Below are 26,210 nucleotides of genomic sequence, written 5' to 3' on the forward strand. Positions count from 1 at the left end.
AGGAGCATACATTTATGAGAATAAGGAGCGTAAAGTAATAATTTACAAAACTTTATCAGCACAAAAAGGTCAAACCACAACACAAACTCCCAATGGGTAAGAGAAATATCTAAACAGACAAAACAAGCCATTTGAAAATCAAATGCGGATTAAGCCAAAATATCTCACGGAGAGAGGAAAAATAAACGGCACAAGAATATGATGTAACATTACGAGAAGTATAAGTACAACAAGGTGTAATGAGCAAAAATATAGTCAAATTTTTATTACAATAATGTTGTGTGGTAAGGTAAAATTCTAGCTGTTAAGAGAAAAAACGTTTACCCCCCCACGCCCCTTTTTTATGTGGCCCTGAGATGTCCTTTTAACGCTAATTCCTTTTAAAGCTCAAGACAGTAATACAGACAAGTTGGAGGTAAATTGAGACGCTCCTCTCAAATCATCAAGTATTAACCTCCAGGTGGCGATAGAGGAACTGCTTGCGCATCCACAGCAGGTCTGCAAATACCGTAATGTAGGATGTAACTGTGCAAAGAAAATTCTTCAGTTCTGGCAGTTTCCCACACTTGTTGCCGCTTTCTCAACTGATTAATACCTTTCCAACTCTGAAATATGTTTTGCCAACCATTTGTCCACAAATGACTAACTTGCATACGCTTGGTCCCTCAAGCATGCGTCGCTGTTTTGAGCTGCTGCAATTCCATGTCGTCGCCCTTGGCGTCGCGCGGCGCCTTTTTGCCACCCTTTCGGAAAAGCTCGGCGATCTCCTCAAAGCTTTTGCCCCTGGTCTCTGGTACTCGCATGTACGTGAAGATCGTGAAGGCGGAAAGCAGCGCGGCAAACAAGAGAAAGACGTACGCGCCCAGCCAGTTCTGAAAGGGAATTCAACAGTGAGGAGTCTCTCTTAAAAATAAATACAATTGTCCAGACTACGGCTCCTACCTCTATGTAGGAAAAGGTCATGCCTACGATGAAGTTGCTGGCCCAGTTGCAACAGCCGGCGAGGGCGATGGCCGCCGGCCGGGGCCCTTGGCTGAACAACTCGGCCACGATGAACCACGGAATGGGACCGGGCCCGATCTCAAAGAAGGCCACAAAAAGGAAAATGGCCGACATGCAAACGTAGCTCATCCAGGCGTACTCGCTCTGCAAGGGAAGACGACAACCCCGGTGGTCTTGGAATCTCGTTCCCGGGGCAGAATTGGACAAACCTGGAACTTGAGGCCGACGGTCATGGCGACGGCGCAGAAGCCCATGCCGCACAGGCCGGCCAGGGTCAGAGTGCGCCTGCCGGCCCGGTCCACCAGCACCACCTGGAACACACGAGTAGTGCAGATGTCATGTGTTACACATTTCTACACACAACCTAGCTAGCTAGACAGATATGTAGCTAGATAAATAGCAACTCACCGACACCAGAGTGAAGAAGATGTTTACGGCGCCCATGCCGATGGTGGCATAGACGGGTTGACTGACGCCGGCCCGAGTGAAGATTGCCGTGGAGTAGTAAAAGATCTTGAACAACAGAAAATGGACAGTTCATTGAAGTGATTCGAATGTAAAAAAATATAAAAACACTCACCGCGTTGATGCCCGACAGCTGCTGAGACAAGTGCATGCCGAGGGCCACAAAGAGCTGCCGCCTGTACACCGACGAGCAGATCTTGGGACAGAATACACGAGAGCTGGGTCAATATGCGGGGAAAAAGTGCACGGGGAAAAATTCCAAGCGCGGTACACCAACCAGAGACGAGATGGAGACCCGAGGCACCTTGTCCGCCTCCTCTTTCTCCCGCCTCATCTCCTCTAGATCGGCGGACGCGTCGTACGGCCCCTTTAGGCGTTGCAGACCTGCCGCAAAGCATGCCAACTATTTATTTATTTATTAAAAATCAGGTGTTTGTTTCAAGTTTGTTAGGAGTGAGGATGGGGTGACGAGAGTCTTTACGTACTTTCCTGAGCCTCTAGTTCTTTTCCCAGAAGGATATAGAGGTAGCGTGGGCTTTCAGGACACAGCAGCAGAAAAAAGGACTGGAGAATGGCAGGGGCTCCAGACAGCGCCAACAGCCACGGCCACATGTCGTCGTTGCCCAGGATGAAGTCCAAGCCGATCACCTGCCCACGACATACGTGCAATGAGGAAACATGGATGCGTGGCTCGGAACTCCCCCCCCCCTCCCCTACCTGGCTGATGAAGATGCCAATGACAATAGCCAGCTGGTGTAAAGTCCCAAAGGCCCCTCGGTAAGCTTTGGGCGCTATCTCGCCGATGTACATGGGCACCAGGCCGGACGACAAACCTGAAAACACACACACACACATTAAAGTTGAAATAATATGACAGCCTGAGATGATGAGGGGATGCAGGGCGGCTCACCGCAGTAGAACCCCATGATGGCGCGGCCAGCGATGACCATGATGTGAGCCCGCCACATCTTGCATAGTCCCATCAGGAGCCCGCTGGCCACAGCCAGCACGTTGATCATCAACATGCCCTTCACCCTGTTATTCACACCAGACGTACTTCATTACAAAAAATATATCAAATAAAACCATTTGTTTGGACACTAACGATTATTCCTGATCGGTGACTATGGATTCATTGCTTCCTCACCTGCCTCTGAGATCTCCCACGAATCCCACGAAGAAGGAGGAGACCACGCCGCCGACGGGGAAGATGGCCACCGACAGGGACCAGTACATGAGCACGTTTGGATGGACCGGCTCTTGCACGCCGTCTGCCCTTTGGCTGTCGTTGAGCGACATGGGCTCGGCTTCCACACCCAGCGAGCGTCCATAATGTCTCTCGATCACCTGGCGTGCAAAAATTTGCAAAGTCGTCAATGGTATCTTGTTAATCCAAACCAGACTTACTTTGAAGTGCTTTTTGAGCCACATACAGAAAAACAGGCTGCAAAGCCACTGAATTTAGTTGATTAAACACCAAAATCAGCAAATCAAATAATTGCATTTTGTTTTTATATTAGTTATATTTTTTTAACTGCTTCCTGAACAGCTTTCTCTAAGAAAGAAATTATAAAAGCTCTATAAAACAAATGTATTCAGGGCAAATATCATTTTTAGTATACAGTATGTTGTGGACCACTTAAAAATAGACAATGGGCCACAAAAGGCCCCCGAGCCACCGTTTTGACACCATTGTTACAAAGTGCTAAGAAGCATATTGGATGTTAAAAATGTTTTTAAATGATATTTTCTAACTTTTGAAAACACGGGAGACAACTTAAACTCGACTCACCCTTTGAGGGGCGTTAATCACTCCCACGCTGTAACCGTACTGCAGAGAGCCCAACACTGCCGTGAACACGGCCACCGCCAACGTGCTTGTCAGCTCCTGCAACAAAGAAGGAAATTGAAAGTAAACCCATTTTTTTTACAAGACTATGACTCACGATACGTAAATCCGAGTTTACCTTTCCGGGCTCCATAGTGTGTCACCCACCAGAGCTCTTCAGGTGGGGGGGGGGGAGGGGGAGCTAATGATCAATGACCAATGTCCAATGTCCATGCTGCTGCACAAAAGGACATTCCAAACACAGCAACCCAAGAAAGAAATCATCCATGCACACTTTTTTACCCCAATATATGCAAATAAATGTCCACTTAACAATTGTAACGTCTTGTGTTCATTAGTGATAATTGCATTTTTATGGATATTAGGAGTAAACCCCCAAAGGTACACTTGAAATTCGTACTAGCCAGCAGCGCATGAAAAACAATGAATTAAGCGTCAATAAAATTTGTACTTTTTTTTTAAATGAATTACAAGTGGCGAAATTCCACATTTCAGTGCTGACTCAATCACTCCATCTGGTTAATGATCCACTCACAAGGTGACCAAAGTCTGACGCTTACATTTCTCTCCTAAGTGTAATGACCCGAACGGACAAACACGCAAGGAGCTTTTCATTATTATACGTTGCCCCCCCCCAACTCAAGAACATACGCAGCAGCATCATGGCTCTACTCTTGCATTTATTTCTCTTCCAGTGTCTCTTACAAAACAAAACAAATCCTCAAACTGGATAATTAGTCTTTTTTTAAAAAAAAGAAAAGACAAATGAAAACACACGGCAAAAATAAAACGTTACAGTAGTTTTGTCTGCGAGTCCTCAGTGTGATGACTGGGACAACACACACACACACGTACACACACGTACAGGACGCACGCACGGCGGCGCACAGTGGGAAGACCGCTTGGCTCTTTATTGCTAAACCGTTAGCCTGTTGTGCATCTACAGCCTTTTTTAGTACAGTACACGACAACATGGTTTGAGGTGTTCGTTAGCTCGTCTGTCACTAGCGATAATTATCCAAACAATTCCGAATGTGTTAGCGCGAATCCAACGCAACTACAATAAAAAAAAAAATGCGTAGACCCCCCCTCCCTCACCGAGACTTCAATCTCGGAATTACGTATGCACGTTTTTTTTTTTTTTTCGGGGACAGGTGTGTGCTGTAAAGTTTCACACAGCCGCTCTTTGTTGATTGACAGCTCAAGACTGATGCAGCACCTTTGAAGAGTGGAAAGACGACAAAAAGAGGAGAGGGGAGGAAGGCCGTGAAGGAGGTTGGTTGGAAGTGTGCGATTTTCGCCGTAAAGGGACGCAGACGTCATCTTTTGGATTGGCGGGAGGAGGAAGAGAAGGAGGAAGAAGAGGAGGAGATCAAGTGGTCCCTCCGCTGCCCTGGAGGTGTTTGTTTCAAGTCATGAGGGCAAGGCGGCAGGAGGAAGAGGAGCGGACAAAGTGTGCAAAAAGGAGGAAAAGGTCAACCTATGGGAGATCGAGGCTGGACCAAGGGGGCGGGGCCATCACCAATTCATCATGGAGTTCCTATTGAGGGTCATGAAAAACACTTGACTGCTGCCTCCTGAGCGCACCGATGCAAAGAACACCTGAGGAGAGACAGAAAGAGAGAAATAATTGCCATGCATTCAGCAAAGTTCCTGTTCCTGCAGGTTGCGGTGGTCATTGTTCCTGCAATGCAAACTTGACTTCACGAGTTCTTGTTCCAGAGAAGAGACAATTCTTGCTCCTGCACATTACTTCAGCCGTCATTGTTCCTGCTATGTTCATTGAGAAAAGTTCTTGTTCCTGCCCGTACTTTGTCATTGCGCTCGCACAGGAACTTGAGTCTCTGGGCCCTCTTGTGCATGAAGACTCCGTCCAGGTGGCCCGTCTCCACCGAGCGGATCTCGATGGCTTTCTCGCCCCAGCCCATGATTTGATTGGAGTGGATGTAAGCTGGAGAACAAAAAAAAATATTTTACAATAAATACCTTGATTGTTCCCACATCATGCGTACACACACACACTTACCAACAGAGGTGGGCATTTCCCCCCATTGCAGCACAACGTCTTTGGTGATCCTGCCGTAAGTGTTGACGTAGACGCCCTCGTCCTCGTAGCACAGCAGCATCTCCATGCCGTCCGTCTTAGGTAACACCACGATGGCGTGCGGCGTCACCTGGCTCTGAATCTAACACGCACAAATGCACACGTACATTTGAGGGCGATAAAACCTGTCAAATGTAATCGTAAATCCGATCCGATTAAAATATCCCTGTGGGGTATTTAAGCCATTTTTTTTTTTTTAAATCCTCTGTAAGCAGGTTTGTTGACGCTGAGGCATAAGCGTAGTTAAAAGCTTCCTGTAATACGTTTGGGTTTGACACCAAAAAAGGGATTTGCAGGTGTTTTTCCCAGGCTTTCTCAGCTTCACAATTATTTGCTTTTCAGCACACCTTACTTTTTTGTGATTGCTAAAGCATCAACTTCTGCTTGTTCTTAAATTCATTCAAACTATTATCTCGGGAAGACAAAAGCCAAAAAGGGATTTTAAGTTTTACCACTGAAAAAAATGGTTTTTCTATATGAAGGACACAATAATACAAATATTTTAAAAAATACATATCTGGCAAAAAAAAAAAAAATATGGATACCAAAACACTAGATGGATTAGTAAGGTAGCCAACAACAACAAAATGCTACAATATGAAGATGAAAGGACAAATTCAGTACAAACACACGAGTGAGTAGCGACAAAACTCATCTCAGCCCAAGACATACGGAAAATCACGGAAAAAAAGTTGATTTAGTAAAAAATGACGCAAAACTTTTCTTAGTTCGCGATACCGCAATTCTGATCTTGTGCTGTAGGGGGCGAGATGAGTTTCATCGCCTCCGTTCTTTTTGACTGCTAGGTGTGCTTCAACTAGGGCACGTTTTGGCCAGCTAGACATCTATCTGTACATCTACACAAAAAAGACAGTCGGGCAGCGTGTCACCTTGGTCTCTTTGGCGCACTGAAAGAAAAACAAAATTGGCAGGGAAGGAGCAGGAGAGAGAGGAGGCGGATGTCAATTATGCAATAAATAAAATAATTTGATGTATAAGCCAAACGGATGTGCTCAAAATGAAAAGCAATCTTTTTTTTTCCTAAGAACCAATCTGCAAGCAGGCATTAAAACCAAATTAGCGCGCCGCATGTGACCAGTGATGGACTGACAACTATTTAAACTATTTAAGAGACGAGCCAAAATGTGAAGCTGCGGGAGAGCTGACAGCTGCCACTACGGGACAAAATGGCATCTTTCTCACAAGGGGGGCCTGAAATGCCCGTGACGGACGAGACACATTTGATAATCATTTTAAAATCAGATATAATTTTTTGGAAATCCCAACTTACGTGTGACGGGATGTAGATGTCGTAGGGGTTGCCCGAGTCGACGTCGATGACGTGGAAGCCCACGCTGGAGCCGTAGATGACCTTCAACCTCTGGCCTTCCTCCACGGTCAGGTCCACCAGCTGAGGACGATGCTGCAGCTCGGCGAACGACTGCCAACCAACAAACGGAAGGACATTAAGCTCTTTGAAAAATTCCTTCACGCACCACTAGAGAGAGCCTCCATACCTTAAAGGCCATGAACTTGTGGTAGGGCTTGGGGGCCCAGGCGTAGATCTCCACCGAGTTCTTCAGGGCAATCACCAAGAACTTGATCCTCTCGTACTTCACTGGAACCACGACACACGCATGAGAAGCATTCTCCAGTCCTCGAGTGCAGTGACGACTCGCTACGCTAGGCTAGGCTAGAATCCACGCAGCTCCCGCTTACCGACTTTATAATGCACGCATCCTTCCAGCTCCCCGACGGTGATCCAGCCTTGCTTCTTCTCCACTTCCGGGTCGTTGTGCAGTATTCTGTTCCTCAGCCAGGACAGGTAGTAAACGCGCAGCTTGTTCTTTTTCCCTGAGAGTAGCCGCGAGTTTGTTTTGAAGCTGCGCAAAAACCAGACCACGCCTCTAAATCTGAGCTACCCGATATGGTGACGAGCACGTTGAGGCCCTCCAGCACGTCCATTTGAAGGAAACGCCGCCTGGTGATCAGGTTGTAAACTTTTCCCTGGCCGCTTCGGTCGAGCAGCATGAGGCCGTTCTCCGTCCCCACCAGCAGATTCACACCTGAAGGCACGCGAGCGAGGTAAGGTACGCAGCTTTTTGGATGGAGGGGGGCGGAGCTTAAGTTTCAAGACGTACCCCAGAGCGCGGCGCAAAGGATCTCCGAGTTGAACCGCTTCTTGTACTTGCGGATCTCGGGCGTGTCGCTGTGCGGTCGGATGTTGGTGGGGTTGACGTTGACCACCGAGATCTTCCTGGCTTCGTTGAGGCGGGCCTGTTCCTGCCGCAGCAGTTCGCTGGCAAACATGGCTGCCGCGGCAAAGAGGACGCAGGTCATAACGGCGCATTCGGGATGATCGACTCGGACTCACCAGCTGCTGAGTTCTCATTTTCGTCGCTGGGGGACGTTTGGTAGACGCGGGGGTCCACAAACGGGGTGAAGGACGCTTTGCAACCGCCAAGACCGAACTGCGAGACGGAACAACGAAAACATGCTGTCCATGTCCTCTGATTTCTGGAAGCGGGAGTGCGATTGGATGCGTTTCAAGGACCTCGGGCATGTCTCCCAGCTCCTGCAGGGCGGTGGGCGGGGCTGTGGGCGAGCTGCTCTGCCGTACCAGGTCGGGTAGGTTGCCGTGGTTACCGTGATTGCCAAACCCGTTGCTCTCGGCGTGGCTGCCTCGCCTCTTTTCCTCGGCCTTAGAAAATAAAAAAAGCGGTCAGAGGTCGTCTCGTTTTGGTGTTGACGCTTTATGTGGGTGGTCACCTCTCTCATGACCAGCGTGCCATCTTTGGAGTTGCTGTAAGGCTCCGGCCCCTCGCTCAGTCCTCCGTAAGACTCGCCGCTGCTTTGCACGGCTGGCCTGCAGAAATTAAAAAAACATTTACAAGACCAAATGATGCATTTTGCAACAAAGCAGAAACAAGATTGTCCAGCTCACATGATACGAGGGATGTCGCTAACGGCCACGGTGCCGTCGTGTCCCACCGGCTCGCCGTCCTCGTCGCTGCTCTCCGACTCCTCGCTGGACGACGAATAGTCAGTCACCTGTGTTGCAAAGAAAGCGTTCATGAATTTTTGAAAGAAAAAAGTTGCCGTGATCTCGAGAGCGCACCTTAACCGGAGGCCGGTTCCCCTCCTCGACCCTCAACTCTCGCAGTTCCTTAGCCAGAGCGCTGAGGTCCTGAAAGGACACAAGATTTTTTTTTCACACTTGAATTGAACTATCACATTTTTTTTTTTTTTTCTCAAGAGTGAAAGGACAACATGGGGAGGCGGTAGTGAAGGTGGAGACGTTCTTTGACGTGCTAAACCAGGCCACGCACGCATGTGCTTGCCACCAGAGCGACCGGTAACCATGACAACGGATTGGAAGATATTCACAGATGCTCGATGGTTGATGTGACCCATGCGTGCATTCAAACGTCCATCCTGGGGAGGGGAGGGGGGCACTCAGGACTGAGGAAAAAGGGGGCTCACTAACCTCATCTATGGCTTTCTTATAGCTCTGAAGGATGGAGGGAGGGAGGCAGAGAAAAGGTTTTGCCAAAACAATTTCCTACACTTGAGCAAGAAACTTTTGTTTGTACGCTTGGACTCACCGCGGGCCTGCTGGGTCGGCTTGATTCGCGGCCCTCCTCCTGTTTGGATCTGGCCTCCTGATTGGCTCCCAACGGCGACGTCTCCTGTCTGCTCTGACCTGTCGGAGGGAGAACGACCACACATCAGCAATCACATGGCAAGTACGAGCGTAAGAGAAAACGTACCTCTCCTCTCCACCGAGCCTCCCTGGGACGAGGGCGAGGAAGACGACGACGAGTTGGAGGAAGTTCTTTGCAGCATGGCGTCCAGGGAGAGCTCGGATCGGCGCAGATCTGGGTTACTAAAACAGGGGGAATATGGAGAAGTTAAATAATCTAAGAAGAGACCATCCCGGAATAAACTTAAAGAAGTTCACCTTGCTCGTATAAGCTGAGATCCTGTTCGAGGCCCGGAACCGACACCGCCATTGGGGGAGTTCTTCCTGACCAAGGCTGGGGAGATGGAGGTGGTCCTCTGAGGGATCTGGAAAGACCATCAATCCACATAGTAGTTCATTCACTGCTGGTGATGCGCCAAGGAAGGTCTTACCGATTGGGATTCTCGGAGCTTGGACGGCAGGTCTTCCTCTCTGAGCCGGCTCCTGTCCCGATCTCGCTCTGCGATACAAAGTGGCGGACTTTGGATGTCAGAAGTCGGGTCGGAGTTCTGGCGGGGGATGTCGGGCCTGAGGACCATGCCCTCGCTCAGAGCGCCTCCCGTCTGGTCCTGCAGGGACTGAGAACCCGACATGGAGCTGGAGTGCGTCTTGACCGGAACCAGGTGGGCCATCTAAGGTGAAGAATAAGAAGCCGAGAATTGAGAAGAAGGAATTACAAGACAGAGTGCAGCGTGAGAAATAAAATGAAGGAGGACCGAGGAAGACCGGGACAAGGACAAACACACACACCTGGGGTTCAACGGGACGGTGGGTGGGTGGAGTTCGGGCGGCCTGCATGCCGCCGCTACCAAAGGACTCGGATCGGGGAGGGAGGGAAGGGTCGGAGATCCGGTTCGACACTTTAGGCTGCAGTGCCGGAGAGCTCTGCCTGTTCAGCTTTGACCTTTCCTCCACCTGACACACACACACACCGCCGTCACTCAACAGCCCAGCGGTGGCGGCGTTTAGGACCTGAATTTTCGAGGACTCGCCACAAACTACAAATCAGCTGGATCAAAGTAAAAGCCTGCAAGGGAGCTCCAAATGTTGGAGTCATGGCCTGCTGTTTTCTTTCAGTCCCCCTTTGGGTCACGTCGCATGCGCAACGGGAACGATCCCCCTGGGAGGATTTTTGCAAATCCTCACGAGCTCATAATCTATCGAGGGGGATTATTTAAGATTATGACTTGGGTCGTCACAGCTACATTACGCATGCGGCTCTACGCGGATTTTGTTAGTAGTCAAGGAACTTGAAGGGAAACAAAATGGCAGCTTTTTGTTTAGTTCTATGGAGGCAGAGAAATGTTAGCATTGTCACCCAGAAGAGAAAGTTTGAGAAAAACCTTTGGCTATTTTTTCTTCTAGTCTACGGCGGAGTTGTGCGGACGGGTGGCGGCGAGCACTGACCAGTTTTTGGACCTGCGCTGGGGCCTTAGTAAGAACATCTGAGATGTCAGCGTGACTGGGAGCAGAGAGAGGCCTGCCTGGGGACTTGGACTGTCTGAGCGGCACGGGACCGGGAGCTTCTTTCTCGGGGTTACGAGGCGCCTTAGCGTCTTCCTTGACGCCGGTCGGGCTGCGCTTCCTCTGACTGCGGTTCTGAGCCCTCAACTCTCTGACCTGCTGACTTATCTCCCGCTTTAGCCCCGGGTCGAGGGGCACCTCGGGGTCGAGCGCTATGCGGAGGATCTGGCCGCCCACGGACGGCGTGCGTCTAGGGATTTGAGCTCGGGGCTGGCCGTGGTGGGCCGCCGGGGACGAGGACGAAGGCGCTTGATTGAACGACTGATGATGGCGCAGGTTCGAGCGAGGCGGGTTACCGCGCTGAACCTGCGCTTGCGGTGGCACCTGGGAGTCAAAGTTCTGAAAGTGTTAACTATCTCATCTGAGCGTGCTTTTCATCACCAACCTCTTTAGCCCAGGCCGGCTTGTCGTTGGGATGGACGACGTCTTTGTAGTGGTAGAGCTGTTTCTTCTCCGCCTGCCGCCCCTCTTGCTGCTGCTGTTGCTGTTGCTGCTGCAGCGAGACCAAGTAGGCCCGTTCCTGCTGGAGTTGCCTCTGCAGACGCTCGGCCTGCCGCTGCTCTTCCACCTGCTTGCGCTTGTACTCCTTGGAGGGAAGAAAAAAGAAGGGCAAAACGTCAGCCGGATGAACCGAGCACAATTCAGAAGGGGATGAGCGGATGAAAGAAGGCAAAGCAAAAATGCACCAGAAGCAAACATTTAAATGGACACAGAACAAAGACTGGCCAGAATTTCCACTAACAACTTGGGCAAAATGACTCGGGCTGGATAATATGCTTGGTCTGGAGGTGGAAGACAAAAAAAAAAAAACCCTGGATGCTGCACTGGACGTGTAAACATTGAGCCAGGTTACCAGCAGGAGCGCCTGTTCCTGTAGAAGCTGCTGCTGGAGAATCTCTAACTGCCTCTGCTCCTCTTCCAGCTGCCTACGGATATACTCCTGAGCAGCGTGCGAGGGGAAAAAAAAATAAAACAGCAGCAATGTTGAGAAATGTTAGCGTTAGTGACATCTAGATGCAGAAAGAGGAGGAGGAGATGCTCTGGAACAGGGACGGGGTGGTGCTCCAAGGCATTGCTTTTAAACAGCACTTATTTCTTTAAAGACTTCAAACGCACATTTAAAAAATATTGAGAGCAAGCGCAAATTGTACAGTGTTAGTATAGTGAGCAATTTTGTTTTTCCAAACTAATAAAACTCATTTCACAAAATACATGCATGATTATTATTAAAAGGAACCCGTAAAAGTAAGATGGCAGAAAACTACTTATCTTCAGAAAAAAAGTAGGCCGAGCTAGAAATAATCACTGGTCGCACAAATTTCTGCGTTCAAATTAAGCTTGTCAATGGTGAGCTGCTCCCTAGTGGCCAACATTGGAATTACACCACAAAAGAACGCTGTACTTTCTTAGGGGGCTCTATTTTTATTTTTTTTAAATACTTTTGAAAACTATAGCTGGTAGCAACCTGTTCTCTTTCGGCGTGCCGCCGCTCCTCCTCTCTACGGAGCTGCTCCATTTCTTCGTATCGCCTCCTCTGCTCCCTTTCGTGCTGCTTCCTCAGCTCGCGCTCGCGTTGCTGCTGCTGTGGAGGGATTGGAGACAAACTTTTGATTGGACCACTTGGCACAAAGGCAGCAGAAAATTTAAAAGTATTGTCGACAACGCCTATTCCTGCTGGCGAGCGGCCTCTCCGAATTTGAACCAACCTCCTCCAGGCGGCGCCGCTGCTCCTTCTGCTCCTCGATGCGCTTCTGCCTCTCGGCCAGCAGCAGGCGCTTGTGCTCCTCGTTCTGCTGCTGCTCCAGCTGCTGCCGTCGTTGCGCCTCCGAGCGTTCCTTATTGGCTAGCTGCAGGCGCAGGAAATCCCGCCGCAGGGTCGACTCGCCGGGGATGTTGATGATGGAGCTTATACGAGAAGACGACGACGTGGCGATTAAATTTGGAGAAGAACGTTCCATGAGTTTGTTTGTGGGCCGGCGCTGACCTGGGTTCACCCGAGTCTCGTTCCTCGTCCTCTTCCTCGCTGCCGCTGTATTCGTACTCGGTCTCGTCTGATGTTGGGAGACACGCGTGGAATATAACGAGAGAGATCAAAACCGCCGTCTTTTTTTCACACACTCGGTTGATACTTTGTGACCTTGCCAAATCCTCACTCAACTCCACCATTATTTTCCACCTTCTGCCACACACAAAAAAACTTTCTATACATCATCAGATGGCTTACGGCGTTTGTGACATGAAGCGATTAATCTGCTTGGGAATGACGCAGCGTATGCGGCGAGGCGAGGCCATCATTCGCTCGTTGAAAGCGGAACTGAGGTCTGTCACTGGATGTTTACTGCGTGACAAAGTTGGAAGTGTGTAAGGTTGTCCTCGGGGCTACCTTGCTGCAATGAGTCTTGTTTCAAAATCCATTTTCGTACCGCCGCCTGTTTTCATCGCTGTATTTTTACCCATTTGTGAGTTTCTGTTTTAAAAATGAGAATTTTCGCAGTACTTTGTATTTTGAGATGGATTTTACAGCTATTCTTATTTTACACTCCCATGGCAAAATGAGCATTTCAGTGATTTGAACTGAAATCCCATGCGGAGTTCAACAAGGTTCCATTCTTGGACCACTTAAATTCATCCTTGCTCAAATTATGGAGCATCACAACATTTCTTATCAGATACACAACTTGACATTTCAGTGTGACAATTTTGTCCACTCAGGCAATTCTCACCCCTTTCGCCTCGCTTCTTCTTGGTGCGGTCGATGTGGTCCTTGAGCTGGATGCGGATCTGCCTCTCGTTGGGCAGGTCCCTGATGAACGGGTGCTTGAGGAGCTGCTCAGTGCTGGGCCTCTGGCCGTGGCTCTTCACCAGACAGCTCTCGATGAACAGCTGGAACTTCTTCGACCTGAACGTGTCGCCGTAACGACAAAAACCAGTTCAGGTATTTCTGCTGGGATCTTCTGGAGAACGAGCGTGTCTCAATTAAGTTCTCACCATTTCTTTGACTTGAGTCTTGGCGCGGGATTCCGTGGGATGAGGAAGAGGGCTCTCATGGGGTGCATGTCACACAACGCTGGGGGGTGACACATGAAAGCAGACGGAATTCTTACAAAAAATGGCTCCTCGCTGGATGTTTACTGCGTGACAAAGTTTGAGTGTGCTCGGGGGCTGCGTTGCTGTCTTCAAAATGGGTCATAAACGTCACAATAATACATTTTTACTCCTGCCTCAGGATGATTTGTTTTGATGCCTTTTTTTTTTGTTGCAAAGTGATTTGAAGACAGAATTTGAGAACAATGACATTCCGGTCGTTGCACTCGGACGGACGGACGGTGGCTTACGCGGCGCTCCTTCAGCCATCTCGATGGCCGTGATGCCCAGTGACCATAAATCGCTCTGCAACGACAGCAATGCGTTCATCCGGAAGGTGACCCTCAAGGCGTCAAACTCATCCCACGCTAGTTTCTCAAAGTACCTTGAAATCGTACGTGGCGTCGGGGTTCTCGTCGCAGGCGATCACCTCCGGCGCCATCCAATACGGCGTCCCGATAAACGTGTTCCTCCTTCCCACCGTGCGGTCCAACTGGGCCGAAACGCCAAAGTCCACTACGCAAGACAATGTACGAGAATATAAATCATTGTGCGGGAGTCCAAAAATATAGATGAAAATTTGATTACCACAATCAAAAATCGTCCTGGCTCATAAACGTGAATGAATCTATAAATGATCAACAAAGGTGCCTGTTCAACTTTTTTTTTACAGCGGGGAGGTAAAAAATGAAAGTGCGCCGACTGTCGTTGCAAACGTGCATCGTAAATGGCCATAAGCCAAAAGTTACACACACACAGACACACACTTCAGGCCCATCCAATCAGCGGGGCCGTTTCGCCAAGTGGCTTTTACGCGACGACACCCACCTAGTTTGACCTCGGCGTTCTCCGTCAGCAGGACGTTCTGTCCCTTGATGTCTCGGTGGATGACCTTGTGCTGATGGAGATGAGTCAGGCCCTGAACACACACACACAGCCACACACATACAGACACAGTGTAGCACCATGAGCCAAGTAGAGATGATTACCAGGATGGAAAGAGGCTCATTTTCAAGAGGACCTCGACCGGCACTTCACTAAAAGCTTTTAAAAATATTGTCACGTCTAAATAGGAAAGCAGTAGTATCAAACTGCAATCAGCCAGTTAAAGTTCCTTCGAGCAGATCTGCTGTCAGCACAAACGGGCCAGATGAGCATCTGGTCGCCGCGGGATGCGCCGTCAATTACGAGAACTATGAATGACGCTCACCCTGAGGATCTCTCGGCAGATGTAGGCCGTCCACTCCTCTTTCAGAGAGTTGCCCTTGGTGTTCTTGATCAGATCCGTCACCGAGCCGGCGCCGCAGAACTCCATGACCAGCTGCGGAAAATAACAAGGTGGATGCCATCACTGGGGCATAAAATGAAAGGCAGACTTTGAATTTGTGAGTAGGTCATTGATTGAGGACAACAAGCCCGCCGTTGTTTTTCCAACCAAAGTTAGCGTCACATTTTTGGTAGCATTATCGGCTCACGACTCGCCTTGTTTACACACACGCACACGCTGATCCTGAGCGGCGTGGGAATACCTTCAGTGCCATGTACCCCGCCCCCCTCCCCATCTGAAGTTGAGTAACAACAGCGCACCCATAGCTGGTCGTCGATCCCTGGGGGGTTCTTCTTAATGAACGCTCCGTAGTAGGTAGCGATGTTGCGGTGGTGGCTGTACTTCTTCAGCATGTTGATTTCCGCTTTGATCTCTTCTTCCTCATCCTGAGACACAAACACACACGGAAAGCAAAAAGCAAGACATTAGCAATTTGCAGACGTAAATAACACAGTTGGCTAACGAACGACCCCCAGGATTTTTCAATTATGTGTTTGGGAATGCCAACATGTCAGGACTTCACTCACTTTTCCCATCCTGATGTGGTGAAAGGAACGAATCCCATATAAATCACTTATGGTGTTCCCCAGGGTTCAATTTTAGGCCCACTGCTTTTTAACCTGTATAGGTTTAGCTCCATCTCTGTGTCTCCAGGTGACACAAGGCCAATGGAGGCCTTTTGAGGATAAATACTATATATTAACATACGGCTCTGATCCAGCAATTTCAAAGGCACTCTGGGTGAAAAAAAAAAAAAGCCACTGATTGTTGTTTTGCTTCATTGTTGCGCTGAGTAGTGAGTGTAGTCTCTAAATATAACTGAGATCCCTCTCTCCCGCTTTGCAGACACGCTTGAGACCACACTTCTGCCCTGATAGCAGCAGCTAATATTACCATGGCGATGGGCTTGTCCTCATTTTCCTCGCTGCCACTGACTCATCGCTCTTAATTAGATGACACGGTGGTATAATCGTGGGAGTTGGCGGTTTATGCGAGAGAAAGTGTGTGTGTGGGGGGGGTGCATTTGGGTGTGAGTGTGTGCTTACCCCGGTGACATCCATGACCTTGATGGCTGCCAGCTGGCCTGTCTTAACATGGCGACCCTGCAGAAAGACAGGAAGGGGGAAGAAATAGAATAAAATTCCAGTCTTTGCTATTCGGTCAACAGGTCATTTGAGTTGTGACGATTCTGATTTGATGGCTCAGTCAGTCAGAAAATGACTGCAAGAACTGGGCCAGAGGTATCACGGCAGCTTATCGAGGTTACCCCAAGCCTCGGGGTATGCTGGAAGCCGAAGCGGGTCAATGCAGATGATGCTAACGAGGCTAAAGATGCTAAGACGGCAAATTGCATCACTTTAACTCGTCTGGATTGAACTAATTAATATGCCGGTTTTGTGTTTACGTGTCACAGTCAACTCGGACCAGACCATTGACGTTGATTTCGATATTTGGCAGGATGAAATTGTGATTCATCGTATACTATCATGATTTACATTGTAGTGAATGGAACCGAAACAAGGATACGACTGGAGGAATTGCTCAAAAGCAGATGGCGTTTTGGGGGTCGGACTCGAAAGCGCCCCCTGGGGGCTCCCACCAATGGGTCACTGTGAGAAGAAGCCAAAGCGGAGGGGGCTGCCCCAGTTAAAAAAGCAGTTCGGATGATTAGCCATCGATTCATGAAAAGAAGGCGGAGTGGTCCAATTTCATCTTCCAAAAATCAAGATTCGAAGGCGACGACTCATTGTCAGGAAGAACAATCGAGCGGCAAGCAAAGCCAGCAAGGATTTTTTTAGATGCTTCTTGTTCTCACGCTGAAAGAATCCGCGAGAGGGAAATCTGGGCAAGAATTGCTCATTAGGATCAGAGTGGCCCAATTCCACGGGCACAAGGGCCGGCTTTGTTGGCGGCCCACAAAAAGAATCGCGGCCTCTTAGCAGTCAGATCTGCCTTGACTTGTCCTTAACCAACTTCGACCTTGTTTTTTTTCCCGCCGGTGATGTTGCAAATCGCCAGAGCCATTTGTCTTTGACCCCCAAAACGCCATCTGCATCTCAAGTTGACCAAAAATGAGGACCATTTTCTGTCTCCTTGACACGGACATGTCCTCTGTGTGACCTTCAGATCTGCCATATCAAAAGCCGCAAGCATCGCCTGGCTTGGAATTCATCTCGCCATGTGCCAGATGGAACAAGAATGATACCCGTCAGGGGGCAGGCTGGATTGGCACCAAAGTACCTGCCAGTATTTTTCATTTTTTGGTTGAACAGAAAGTCAGACATATTTGTTTGTTATGAATTGAAACATAAGGTCGCAACCATAAATGGAAAAGCGATCGCACACCATATTAATCGTGGCCATTATTTGGTCCCATTCAGTACAAGCGGTTCTGCTGCTCATCCCCATCCTCCGCCCGTTCCGTTTGTGACTCTCTGACCTAAATCTACAGTTTTTCCCTGTCGCTCTTATCCCGCTGATTCCCTCTCATTATCCAACCCTCTTAACCCCTCTTTCATTCCGTGCCTAAATGCCACGCTCGTATTTCCGAGCCCCTCTTATTGTGTCGCGGCTCAGAGGCGACGTCTCGGCGTACGCCGACGTTAATTCCCGCAAAACAACCTTAGGCTCAGAGCGCGACGAGCAGATGTGACGCCGGGCCGGGTCGGGTCGGGCCGGGCCAAGCCAGGCGTCACATCTCCTTTTGTGACTGCTCATGTGTGGATGAGCAAAACAAAAAGCAGCTGATTCCGTCCTCCGGCGCCGTCATCATCATCAGCGGAGTCCCGCTCAAGTTATTGTTGATCAAATGTGTCGAGAGGAAAACACGTCAGTCACGGGAGCTGCCCAAAAGCAACGGCGAAGCTGGCAGGCCAGGTGCATTAGCGTGATAACGCAGCCAATTGGAAAAGCGCGTTCCGCTCGGATGGCCGCGCTTGTGAAGCTGACAGTCAACTGATAGCAAACTGATATCCAATCAGCCTCCGGGCCCACGGCGTCGCACAAGAGTCGATACCGCGGGAGTCAAAGTAGACATCGTGACGGAGCCGTGCTCCGCCCACATGCAATGTAAATGTTTCACAATTTAGCTTTGAAAATTTTTAATTTGGTTGCAGGGCGACAAAATCTCCACACGGTAGAAATGGGCATGTGCGCCATTGTGGGAGCGAACACAGCCTTGACTTGATTGCCACCCAATTTATTATTATTATTGTTTTAAATAACATTAATAATATGATGCTGCTACTTTGTTTTTGTTGTGAATGCAATAAAATGCACAACACACCTCTGCAGAGCTCAAAATCCATTTCTGCACCTCAATGAAATCCACCAATATTGCCACAAGCGAGAGCGGCTTTTAGCTGGTCTAAATTCTAGTGTGTGTGTGTGTCTGTGTGTGTGTGTGTGTGTGTGTGTGCACCATGGGATGCATAAGAGGAACTTCAATGTGTGCGTTAGATGATTCACTTTTACGATGTGCCCTGCTAGCATATATGGAGTTGAAGGTTAAGGATAGCACACATGCACACACAGACACACACACACAGGCATATACATGCGCTGGTGGCTGCAGGACGAAGGATTTCTTTATCATGTGTGACTGGGATGCCTGCCACTGCCTTAATATAACCTGCTGCTGGATATCCGAGTGTGTGTGTGTGTTTTGATTGTTGAAGTGCACGACCGTCCGTGCCCTTGCCAAGTCAGTTCTACACACACGCACATGCACGCGCACACACACCATCACCAGGACACATTTACTATGCAGGACACTTCCTGTGGTAGCTTAGCAACAGTGTTGGCCGGGCATGAAACTTAAAAACACACACATGTGCATGCGCGCGCACACACACAATGCGGTTGTGTACTTTGCATGAAAGAGCAGTCCCCTCACACAAGTTAGGAAGCGAGGTGAGGCAGAGGACAGGAAGGAAGGAGACAGAAGAGGAAGGAAGCAAAGGAATTGACGTGTGGATGATGAGAAAGTTTGACCATGCCATGAATCCATTCCAGCTAACCCCCCCTAAATAACATTTGCAGAAAAAGAATAACATGAATGAACACTTGCGCTGGCTAAACTGTCAGCGAGTAACTCTTTGTCAAGAAGAGGAAGTGGGTTATGCCTTAATCCTAATCCTAATCCATGCCATACTGGTAATCCACGCATATAAACAAAAACATCAGATCATAATTTGCTGAACGCTATCCCAACACGGGGCCCAACATTAGTGTATCGGCAATTTATTAGCGTTCAGGTGTAAACGCTGTTAGCGTAACACACTGCCTTAGCTTCTTGCTAACTCTTTATTGTATCGTATTGATGTAGCAGTTAGCTTGCTAAGGCTAACAGACTATAAAAATGTATGTTGCCATAAAGGCATCCAAAATATGAGGAAAAAGTCAAATTGTCATTTAAGACAGAGAGAGTAAGGCAGCATCGAGTCGTTTATAAATTCACAGATGAATGTTTTTGCCATTTTCGAGGCCAATATTCGTGAAACCTGCGCCAGAAAAACTAGCCAGCGGGCCAATGAAAACGCTGAGTGGAGTCGGAAGACTTTCATCAGATTTTTAGACAGGAAAAGAGGGCAGAAGTCATCTGAGCGTAACGGAGCTGTGACAGCAATGTTTCAGCCTTCACCCCCCGGAGCGTCAACACTGAACTCCGTTGACCTTCACTCCCATCATGCTCTGCAGCAGGTGCCGGGAATTACGGCCACTTTGGCCAAACGAATGGGCCAAAAACACTGTTCTGCCTCGCCGAACTCAAAGAAATAAGGGAGCAATCAAAGTGGCAAGCGCACCTCGCCACAGTTAAAGACACCTGCAATCTCCGCAACACACACACACAGCCAGTAAACACACTCACTCACACACACACACTGCTGTGGAATCAGTGAAGCAGTAAATAAAAGTGACAAAGGCCTCCATTCCAATCTAATACTGCCAAGGAAACACAAGAGGCGGCCCGAGGCGGCTCACGGAAAAGGAAAGGGAAAAGAGACCCGTTCAAAAAGGAGAGTCGTGACAATATGGAAGAACAGATGAGACTTGGATGGAAGAGAGCGATTTTTTTTTTTTTTATTGCCGGCTACAGGTGTGGGTCGGTGTGCGAGCAGACAAGCGGCACGTGTTGAGGGTGTTATCTGCTAAAGCCTCTTGAAAGTCTAATCAGTCACCGGCGGGCTGCATTCCCCCCCCGCTACTGTCAGCGACCGCTCACGCTACGGCAAGATAATTAGCAACGCGGCGCAACATTAGCCGTGATGTATTTTTAGCGTAACACTCCAACAGCAGCAGCGGTGGTGTTCTTCCACTTCCCTGTCAGCTGTAAGGTGTTGCTGCCATGTTTTCCCAAGCTAGCTAGCGCATCAGCGACTCGCTAACTGGTTCAGACTGATTGGGTCACAAGTGCACCTCTCTAATTTAGTAACACCGATCCCTCACTTGGGGTCAACCTTGCCTGAAGTCTTTTGAAGAAAATGACAAACGGCAGCTAAAGAAAAACGAGAGAAGACGAGGGAGGCGGCGAGCGGATTCAGCACAGTGGCGTCACGTTCCCGTGGCGCCGGAGGTCACACCGAGAGGTCAGCTAGCGACTCTGCGGTATAGCGCGGAGGGTGTGTTGTATTGCGGCAAAACCAAAGAACAACAAAAGAGGTTTTGGGGATCAGATGCGGCTAATTGACCGGGTGACGGCCGCACGCCGTGCATTGTGGGTAAGTGGGCCGCGTGGCCTTCGGTAAAACGGCGCCAGAGAGGATACGGGCTAATGAATGCGCCGGCAGGTGCGTCGTAGGAGAATTGGCACATCTGCTGTTCCCACGGTAACAAGCAGCATCCACCTCGGTCACGGTTCAGGGCTCATTCATAAGGACTCGGGAGAGCGAAGCGTGCGCGTGTGTGTTCATGCAAGTGCCGACGTGTGGAAAAACAGCACAGGCACGACAGCCGGGGCAGAAAACGACACGGTGTCAGTCGACGTCAAGAGGCGGACGCTTTTTCTTGCTGTTCCGTGACAGCGTCTAATTACAAGGTGTTATTTGGGGAATCTACTTTTCTTTGCTAGGATTGTCGGATTCATGTGTGGGAAGTTGGCGTTATGGTCCAATCATGGAAAATGGAAGTAAAAAAAAAAAAAAAAAAGCGTTGTCAGTCTGAATGAGACTTTTCCCGTTTTGGTTGCTTCTTTGCCACGTGGAGAAAGTGTGTGAATTATGCAAAAGCCACTGGCACGACGCGTGTTAAAAGCGAGCAGGACGGCGAGGCGACATCCTTCACGCCGCTCGGCCGCGATTGGTCGCGCTCGCCACTCGTCCTTGGATCCCATCAAGGGAGAGAGAGATGACTTTCCCCCGCGGGAACGAACGGGCAGTGTAATTAATCAATTAGCCGATCAATAAGTCGTCTCGCGGTGGGAAGGAGGGGCTGCATTTTGGGGCCGTATCTTTTCTTGATTTCTTGGCCAAACATGTTTGCCGTTCGCTTTCTTGCGCGAGGTGTTGCGGCAGGAATGAGATGAGAAAGTACGAGCCAACGGGAGAGTGGAAGAAGGAGAAAGCGTTGAATTATTCACCATTACCCGTGTTCGCTATTTATGGGCCTTTTAGAGCAGCCAGTGCAAGTTCTATAGAGTGCATCTATTTGATACGTTCACGCCGTCGGCTGCTCGCTCAAGAACTGCTCACAAGGGAGGCTTCACCCCCCCCTCCCTCGCTCCCCCAAAAGGGATGAAAGGAAAAAAAACCCTGATTATTTATTGATAGTGGGGTGAATGGAAAGAGCGTTGATAAGGAAGGAAAGCGCAAATGATCTCGCGTCACACGGAAAGGAGCAGATCTCGGAACGGCGCGCACAATCGGGGAATGGGTTTTGATTTAAAAGGCCCGCGTATCGAGATGAATCCATTAATGTATGGAGATGAATCGATTCATCGTCACGGCCATGTTGGGTTTGACCGTTCAAAGATCAGATTCATCTTTTTGTAGCCATGTTTCCGATCGGAGGCTCTATAGACGTTCCATTGATCGCCGCGGAGAGAATTAAGTCTAGTATCTTCCTTTTTCTCACACACAAAGAGTCTAAAAATGGTTCAGCGGCGGCGGCGGCAGCATTTTACCCAACTAATATCCATCAGACTGAAGGTCAATTTATCTTCTTACACTCTCAGATTGAGCTGCTCACAGTATGATGATCCTCTTCGGGCTTATGAACGCCGAGACAGAGCCTTTTTTTTTTTTTTAATAGAGTCCTTTTCTTTTTGTTGCTCCAGTGTTGATGCTTTTATTTATCCATGTATTTATTTATTTCTATAAACCATGTGGAAAAGTGTGGAAAGGTGACAATCATAATATTTTTTGGGATATACAAACACACAATATTGCAACCATTATTTAACAGTAGATATAGAATTCAATTTTGCGTTTGTGAAAATCGAACCTGCTCATTCGGTTGTGTGCCACCAGGGGCAGTATAAGACGAAAAGTCAGCCAGTAAATGAGCTGTGCCTTTCCAGCACGGAACAGATTTAACGGCGATGTTGCGACACAATAACAGCTGAGCAAGACACTTCCTGTGTCACGCGCGCACACTTCCCCTTGCCTGACACACACACAATGTACATGGTCTTACCTTGTACACTTGGCCGTAGGTGCCATTTCCGACCAGCTCCACAAGCTCAAAGATGCCAGCGGGGTCCTGAGAAGACAGATAACAACAGTGCGTCACTATTGGCGACTTAAAGTTTAGCGTTTAGGGTTGTTATTTCTAGCAGGTATGAAAATGAGGCGATTGATGGCAATAAGAGCAAACTAAGGTCATTGGTTGCATAAACAGAGAAAGCATCCATGTAGAAACGGCAAGTTGTGGCAATTGAGTGAAATAAAGTCCAGAACGAGGGTAAAGCTAACAATAACAGCTAACAATAGCATGTGTTGATTACAACGGATAAGCTAACCACCTAAAAGAAGCGATTGGTGGTGATTAAGGCCTTAACAAACATTGGAATGTATTTTTTGTCATTTCCTGCAGAAGAATAATCGATATTTGTGCAAAAGAGGTGATCGGTGGTCATTTAAGGCACAACGCTTTCACAAATCCCACGTGCGGTCATCAAATTTTCAATCACTCACATCCCAGTCGGGATATAAAACCGAAGCCTTCTCATGGTGAGCACATGAAGACATTCTTGCTTTACGAGCAGAGAGACCCCGCCGGGTCCCGACAGTTCCTCCGGAGTTCCGAGTTAATTAGCCAAGGCGCTTTGCACGCCAACACGCTAAGTGAAAGTCTTTACGCGGGGCTTCTTGACAGTGGTTGCTAGGAGCGCGTTAACTGCTCATTCCACTTAGCGTCGTCGTACGTATTCGTGACAAAGAAGTGAGCATTTTTAATAAAGGTGACACGCTACCGGGACTTGGACACGCAAGCAACAAGCGGCTGAGACCGGACTGGAAAGTGTGACAAACCCACTGACCCCCCCCTCACACACGGACACCTCCCTCTTCCAATCTGGTGCCCGTTGCTACGGCATTCCAACAATAGCCGCTATTCTACCCGGGCTTCCTTCTCAAGTCCATCTAAGGCTCTCATTCAAGGGGGTTGTCAAGTTAAAGTGTTTTTCTTTCTTTCCTAAATAAATCTTGTAAAATAAATAGCGCTTGTCCATCGCCGCAGGACTTAGCAAGTCAAATGTGCAAAGCAAAAGTGTTAGTGTGAAATAAGTGATTAGAAAAGTTACATTTGTTTTTTAATTAATAAATATCTTTGAAACTTTTTATTACTCTGATGCACAAATCTGTGAAGCTTTTTTTCCCCGCATGTCGCTTATACAACATTGTTACAGTAAAGTAAAAAAATTAGTTTCCATGCTTGTGAACAAACACATTAGAAACCTCAGTGGATGTCTAATCATCACTATTTAAAAAGTCCTCCCTTCCGTTTTTAGCCTCGTCCTCCCGCCGCATCGACTTGATGGTCTCGGGAAAGTGAATTACACACAAGTGGGGCGGATTAAATGGGAGAGCCTTGAGAGGATGGACGCAGTCTTGATGGCGGGCGGCAAAGTGGGATTTGGTGGTCTGCACTTGGAACACAAAAGTGATGAGGCACCCAGTCTAAATTCCCTGCACATCCCGCCCACATCTCGCCGCTGCATTATTCATCGCACGGGAATCGAGTCTTAATCACGCGTTTACGAGAAAACGAGCCGTGACAGAGTTTGCCCGCCGCGTCGGGCCTGATTGACAGATTCCTACCAGGATGTCAAACCGGGCCGATCTAGGCTGTGATCCAGCTCACCTGCTAAGTGCTTTGAGTTTCAAGTTCTAGGCCAGGATCTGAATCTGGTGGTCTGTCCCGGAGTAGTGGGAGGGGGTTCCAAATGGGTCAAGTGGAGATGGGACGTCACGGCTGAGTGAAGAGGAGGAAGAACCCGACGAGGGGACAGACTCGCATACAGTATATCGGCGATTCATGAATAAGCCTTGTGTAAGCCCCCGGGCGCTGCCGTGGCCCCGTTGCCATGGCGTTTGCGGTGCCGAGGAATGCGGCCTCGGTGGGCAGCGGGCTTTGAGATGACTATTGGGTCTGGGGTCTTGACGAGTGTTGTTTTTCTTTGGATTGAGACTTTTTGAATATTTTATATTATTCCACCATATACCAGAATTGGTCTTAAAATTAGCCACATAAAGGCCAGGGTTGAGATTCAAACCCAGAACCTTGGAATGGTGAGGCGGGTGCGCTAGCCACTAGCGTGTCATCCTGCCTATAAAATTCTATACGAAACATGAGAAAGTTAAAAAATCAGCAGCGGCAGTAAGCAGCAAAATCCACTTGTGCCTCCCACTCGCTTTCTTTGCATCTTTGAGTGCAAATAGAGACAAAAACCACAACCCCCCTGGCCCCCACCTCCCCGCATCAGACCCATGCAGCTGACCTACTTCCTGTCTAGTCCGTGGATGACTGTACACTCAGATGACAGCGTGTGGAGGGGGGGGTTGTTGTTATTTGGGTTTAAAAAGCCAGCATATGTGTCAGAGGCAAACGGCCGAGCTTCTGTCCTTCGTTTATGTATGCGCACCCGCTCGTCATTACGGCAAACAGCTCGCTGACCGCCATCTTAACACATCAAGGAAATCATAATTGATGCTTTAACACTTTGCATCAAAGTCGCTCTTATAACTTTTTATGCAACCGATATCTGAACACGAGGGATGAAGCAACTAATGTAGACAGAAAATAACATACACACGCGTAGATTCTTTATCCTTTGTGGGGGGGGGAAAACACTATTACAGCAGCATAGTTGTGAAAATGTCTTTGTTTTTATCTGCATTGCTGCATTTTACTATGCCCTAGTGGCCAAGGCCGGCACCACAAGGGGTCCAGCACAATTGAAGTGAAACATTAAATGATGATGCTTTGTGAGCTTAGATTTTTTTCAATTCTACTTAATCATGATGCATGTTTTTTTTTTATACAATGTTTTAATTTCTAGTTCTGGTGGGCTTAAGGGGGGGGGGGGGGGGGGGTACCGAGGATCCAGGTCAGCAAAAACACGTACCCACACACGCAAACGCACACAGTACTTGTATAATACACACTTTTAGCTTAATGCACCTGCTGGTTCCTGTGTCAGGTGCACCCAAGAAGTAAGAACAATGTTGGGTTGGTTCACTCACCCTCAAAGCAGACAGGTCAATTTCATCCAGACTCCGAGCCGGGGAGTCACTCGCCATGGCGGAGTCACACTAAAAAGAAAGATAAAAAATAAATAAAAGCAAAAAACAAAAAGCTCTTAACGTCCAAGGTGGTCCTGCCGTTGAATGTTTCTCCGTGGCCTCCAGTTAAAGCGAGGCGAGGACGACGGCGACCGCTTCCCGGTTCATGTCAGCGGGACGGAGGGGAAACAGAAGCCGGTAGTGATGCCTCGCGGGTCGGCTCGAGTGTGTGTGACTGTGAGCCACCGCCGCCGCTCCGTGTGTGGTGACAGACAGCCAGCGGATGGAAAGCGGAAAGGGAAGGAGGGAGGGAGGGAGGGAGGGAGGCAGGGAGGGAGGGGCTAAAAAGGCGGACCCGCGCTGCGGGGAGTCTCGCACTTTCAACGCGTCAT

General features: G+C 48.8%; 2 protein-coding genes across 5 annotated transcripts; both read right to left on the reverse strand.

The window, feature by feature from the left end:
• Positions 1–35: 35 nt before the first annotated feature.
• slc2a2 (solute carrier family 2 member 2) lies at positions 36–3,587 on the reverse strand. The gene is made up of 12 exons (XM_088399984.1): positions 3,435–3,587; positions 3,260–3,355; positions 2,615–2,814; positions 2,378–2,502; positions 2,185–2,300; positions 1,953–2,115; positions 1,745–1,851; positions 1,583–1,663; positions 1,411–1,515; positions 1,212–1,313; positions 943–1,146; positions 36–872 (listed from the first exon to the last, which is right to left on the reverse strand). Exons 1-12 carry the CDS (start codon positions 3,447–3,449, stop codon positions 666–668), a joined length of 1,521 nt encoding a protein of 506 aa, XP_088256110.1. The 5' UTR covers positions 3,450–3,587; the 3' UTR covers positions 36–665.
• A 389-nt stretch (positions 3,588–3,976) lies between these two features.
• Positions 3,977–26,116, reverse strand: tnika (TRAF2 and NCK interacting kinase a). 4 transcript variants are annotated; one of them, XM_088399980.1, is made up of 35 exons: positions 25,780–26,116; positions 22,730–22,795; positions 16,144–16,200; positions 15,358–15,483; positions 14,981–15,091; positions 14,599–14,689; positions 14,156–14,286; positions 14,022–14,076; positions 13,675–13,753; positions 13,410–13,585; positions 12,671–12,737; positions 12,393–12,591; positions 12,152–12,268; positions 11,540–11,626; positions 11,072–11,272; positions 10,570–11,010; positions 9,913–10,077; positions 9,555–9,794; positions 9,382–9,488; positions 9,191–9,306; positions 9,026–9,123; positions 8,908–8,931; positions 8,539–8,607; positions 8,365–8,471; positions 8,190–8,286; positions 7,975–8,121; positions 7,795–7,891; positions 7,562–7,732; positions 7,343–7,486; positions 7,140–7,274; positions 6,938–7,038; positions 6,712–6,861; positions 5,343–5,502; positions 5,128–5,267; positions 3,977–4,918 (listed from the first exon to the last, which is right to left on the reverse strand). In XM_088399980.1, the coding sequence occupies exons 1-35, from the start codon at positions 25,834–25,836 to the stop codon at positions 4,835–4,837; spliced, it is 4,413 nt and encodes a 1,470-aa protein (XP_088256106.1). In that variant the 5' UTR covers positions 25,837–26,116; the 3' UTR covers positions 3,977–4,834. The 4 variants fall into 4 exon arrangements, with proteins under 4 accessions (XP_088256106.1, XP_088256107.1, XP_088256108.1 ...); XM_088399981.1 differs by lacking the exon at positions 10,570–11,010 and having other exon boundaries at positions 25,780–26,115; XM_088399982.1 differs by lacking the exons at positions 8,908–8,931; positions 10,570–11,010 and having other exon boundaries at positions 25,780–26,115.
• Between the last annotated feature and the right edge of the window lie 94 nt (positions 26,117–26,210).

The sequence above is a fragment of the Syngnathus floridae genome, chromosome 16, assembly GCF_059516105.1.
Source record: "Syngnathus floridae isolate MCC-2025c chromosome 16, RoL_Sflo_1.0, whole genome shotgun sequence".
Classification (NCBI taxonomy): domain Eukaryota; kingdom Metazoa; phylum Chordata; class Actinopteri; order Syngnathiformes; family Syngnathidae; genus Syngnathus; species Syngnathus floridae.

Bases quoted from the DNA above. Each gene is read 5' to 3' on its own strand.
- slc2a2 (XM_088399984.1), bottom strand. The intron at 1,664-1,744 runs GTTGGTGTACCG...TTCTGTCCCAAG, and splicing joins GGGTCTCCATCTCGTCTCTG to ATCTGCTCGTCGGTGTACAG. The intron at 1,516-1,582 runs GTGAGTGTTTTT...CTGTTGTTCAAG, and splicing joins AGCTGTCGGGCATCAACGCG to ATCTTTTACTACTCCACGGC.
- tnika (XM_088399980.1), bottom strand. From the start codon at position 25,836: ATGGCGAGTGACTCCCCGGCTCGGAGTCTGGATGAAATTGACCTGTCT. The intron at 14,690-14,980 runs GTGAGCGTCATT...GTGTGTGTTCAG, and splicing joins TCTGCCGAGAGATCCTCAGG to GGCCTGACTCATCTCCATCA. The intron at 7,733-7,794 runs GTGAGTCCGAGT...TTGCCGCGGCAG, and splicing joins AAATGAGAACTCAGCAGCTG to CCATGTTTGCCAGCGAACTG.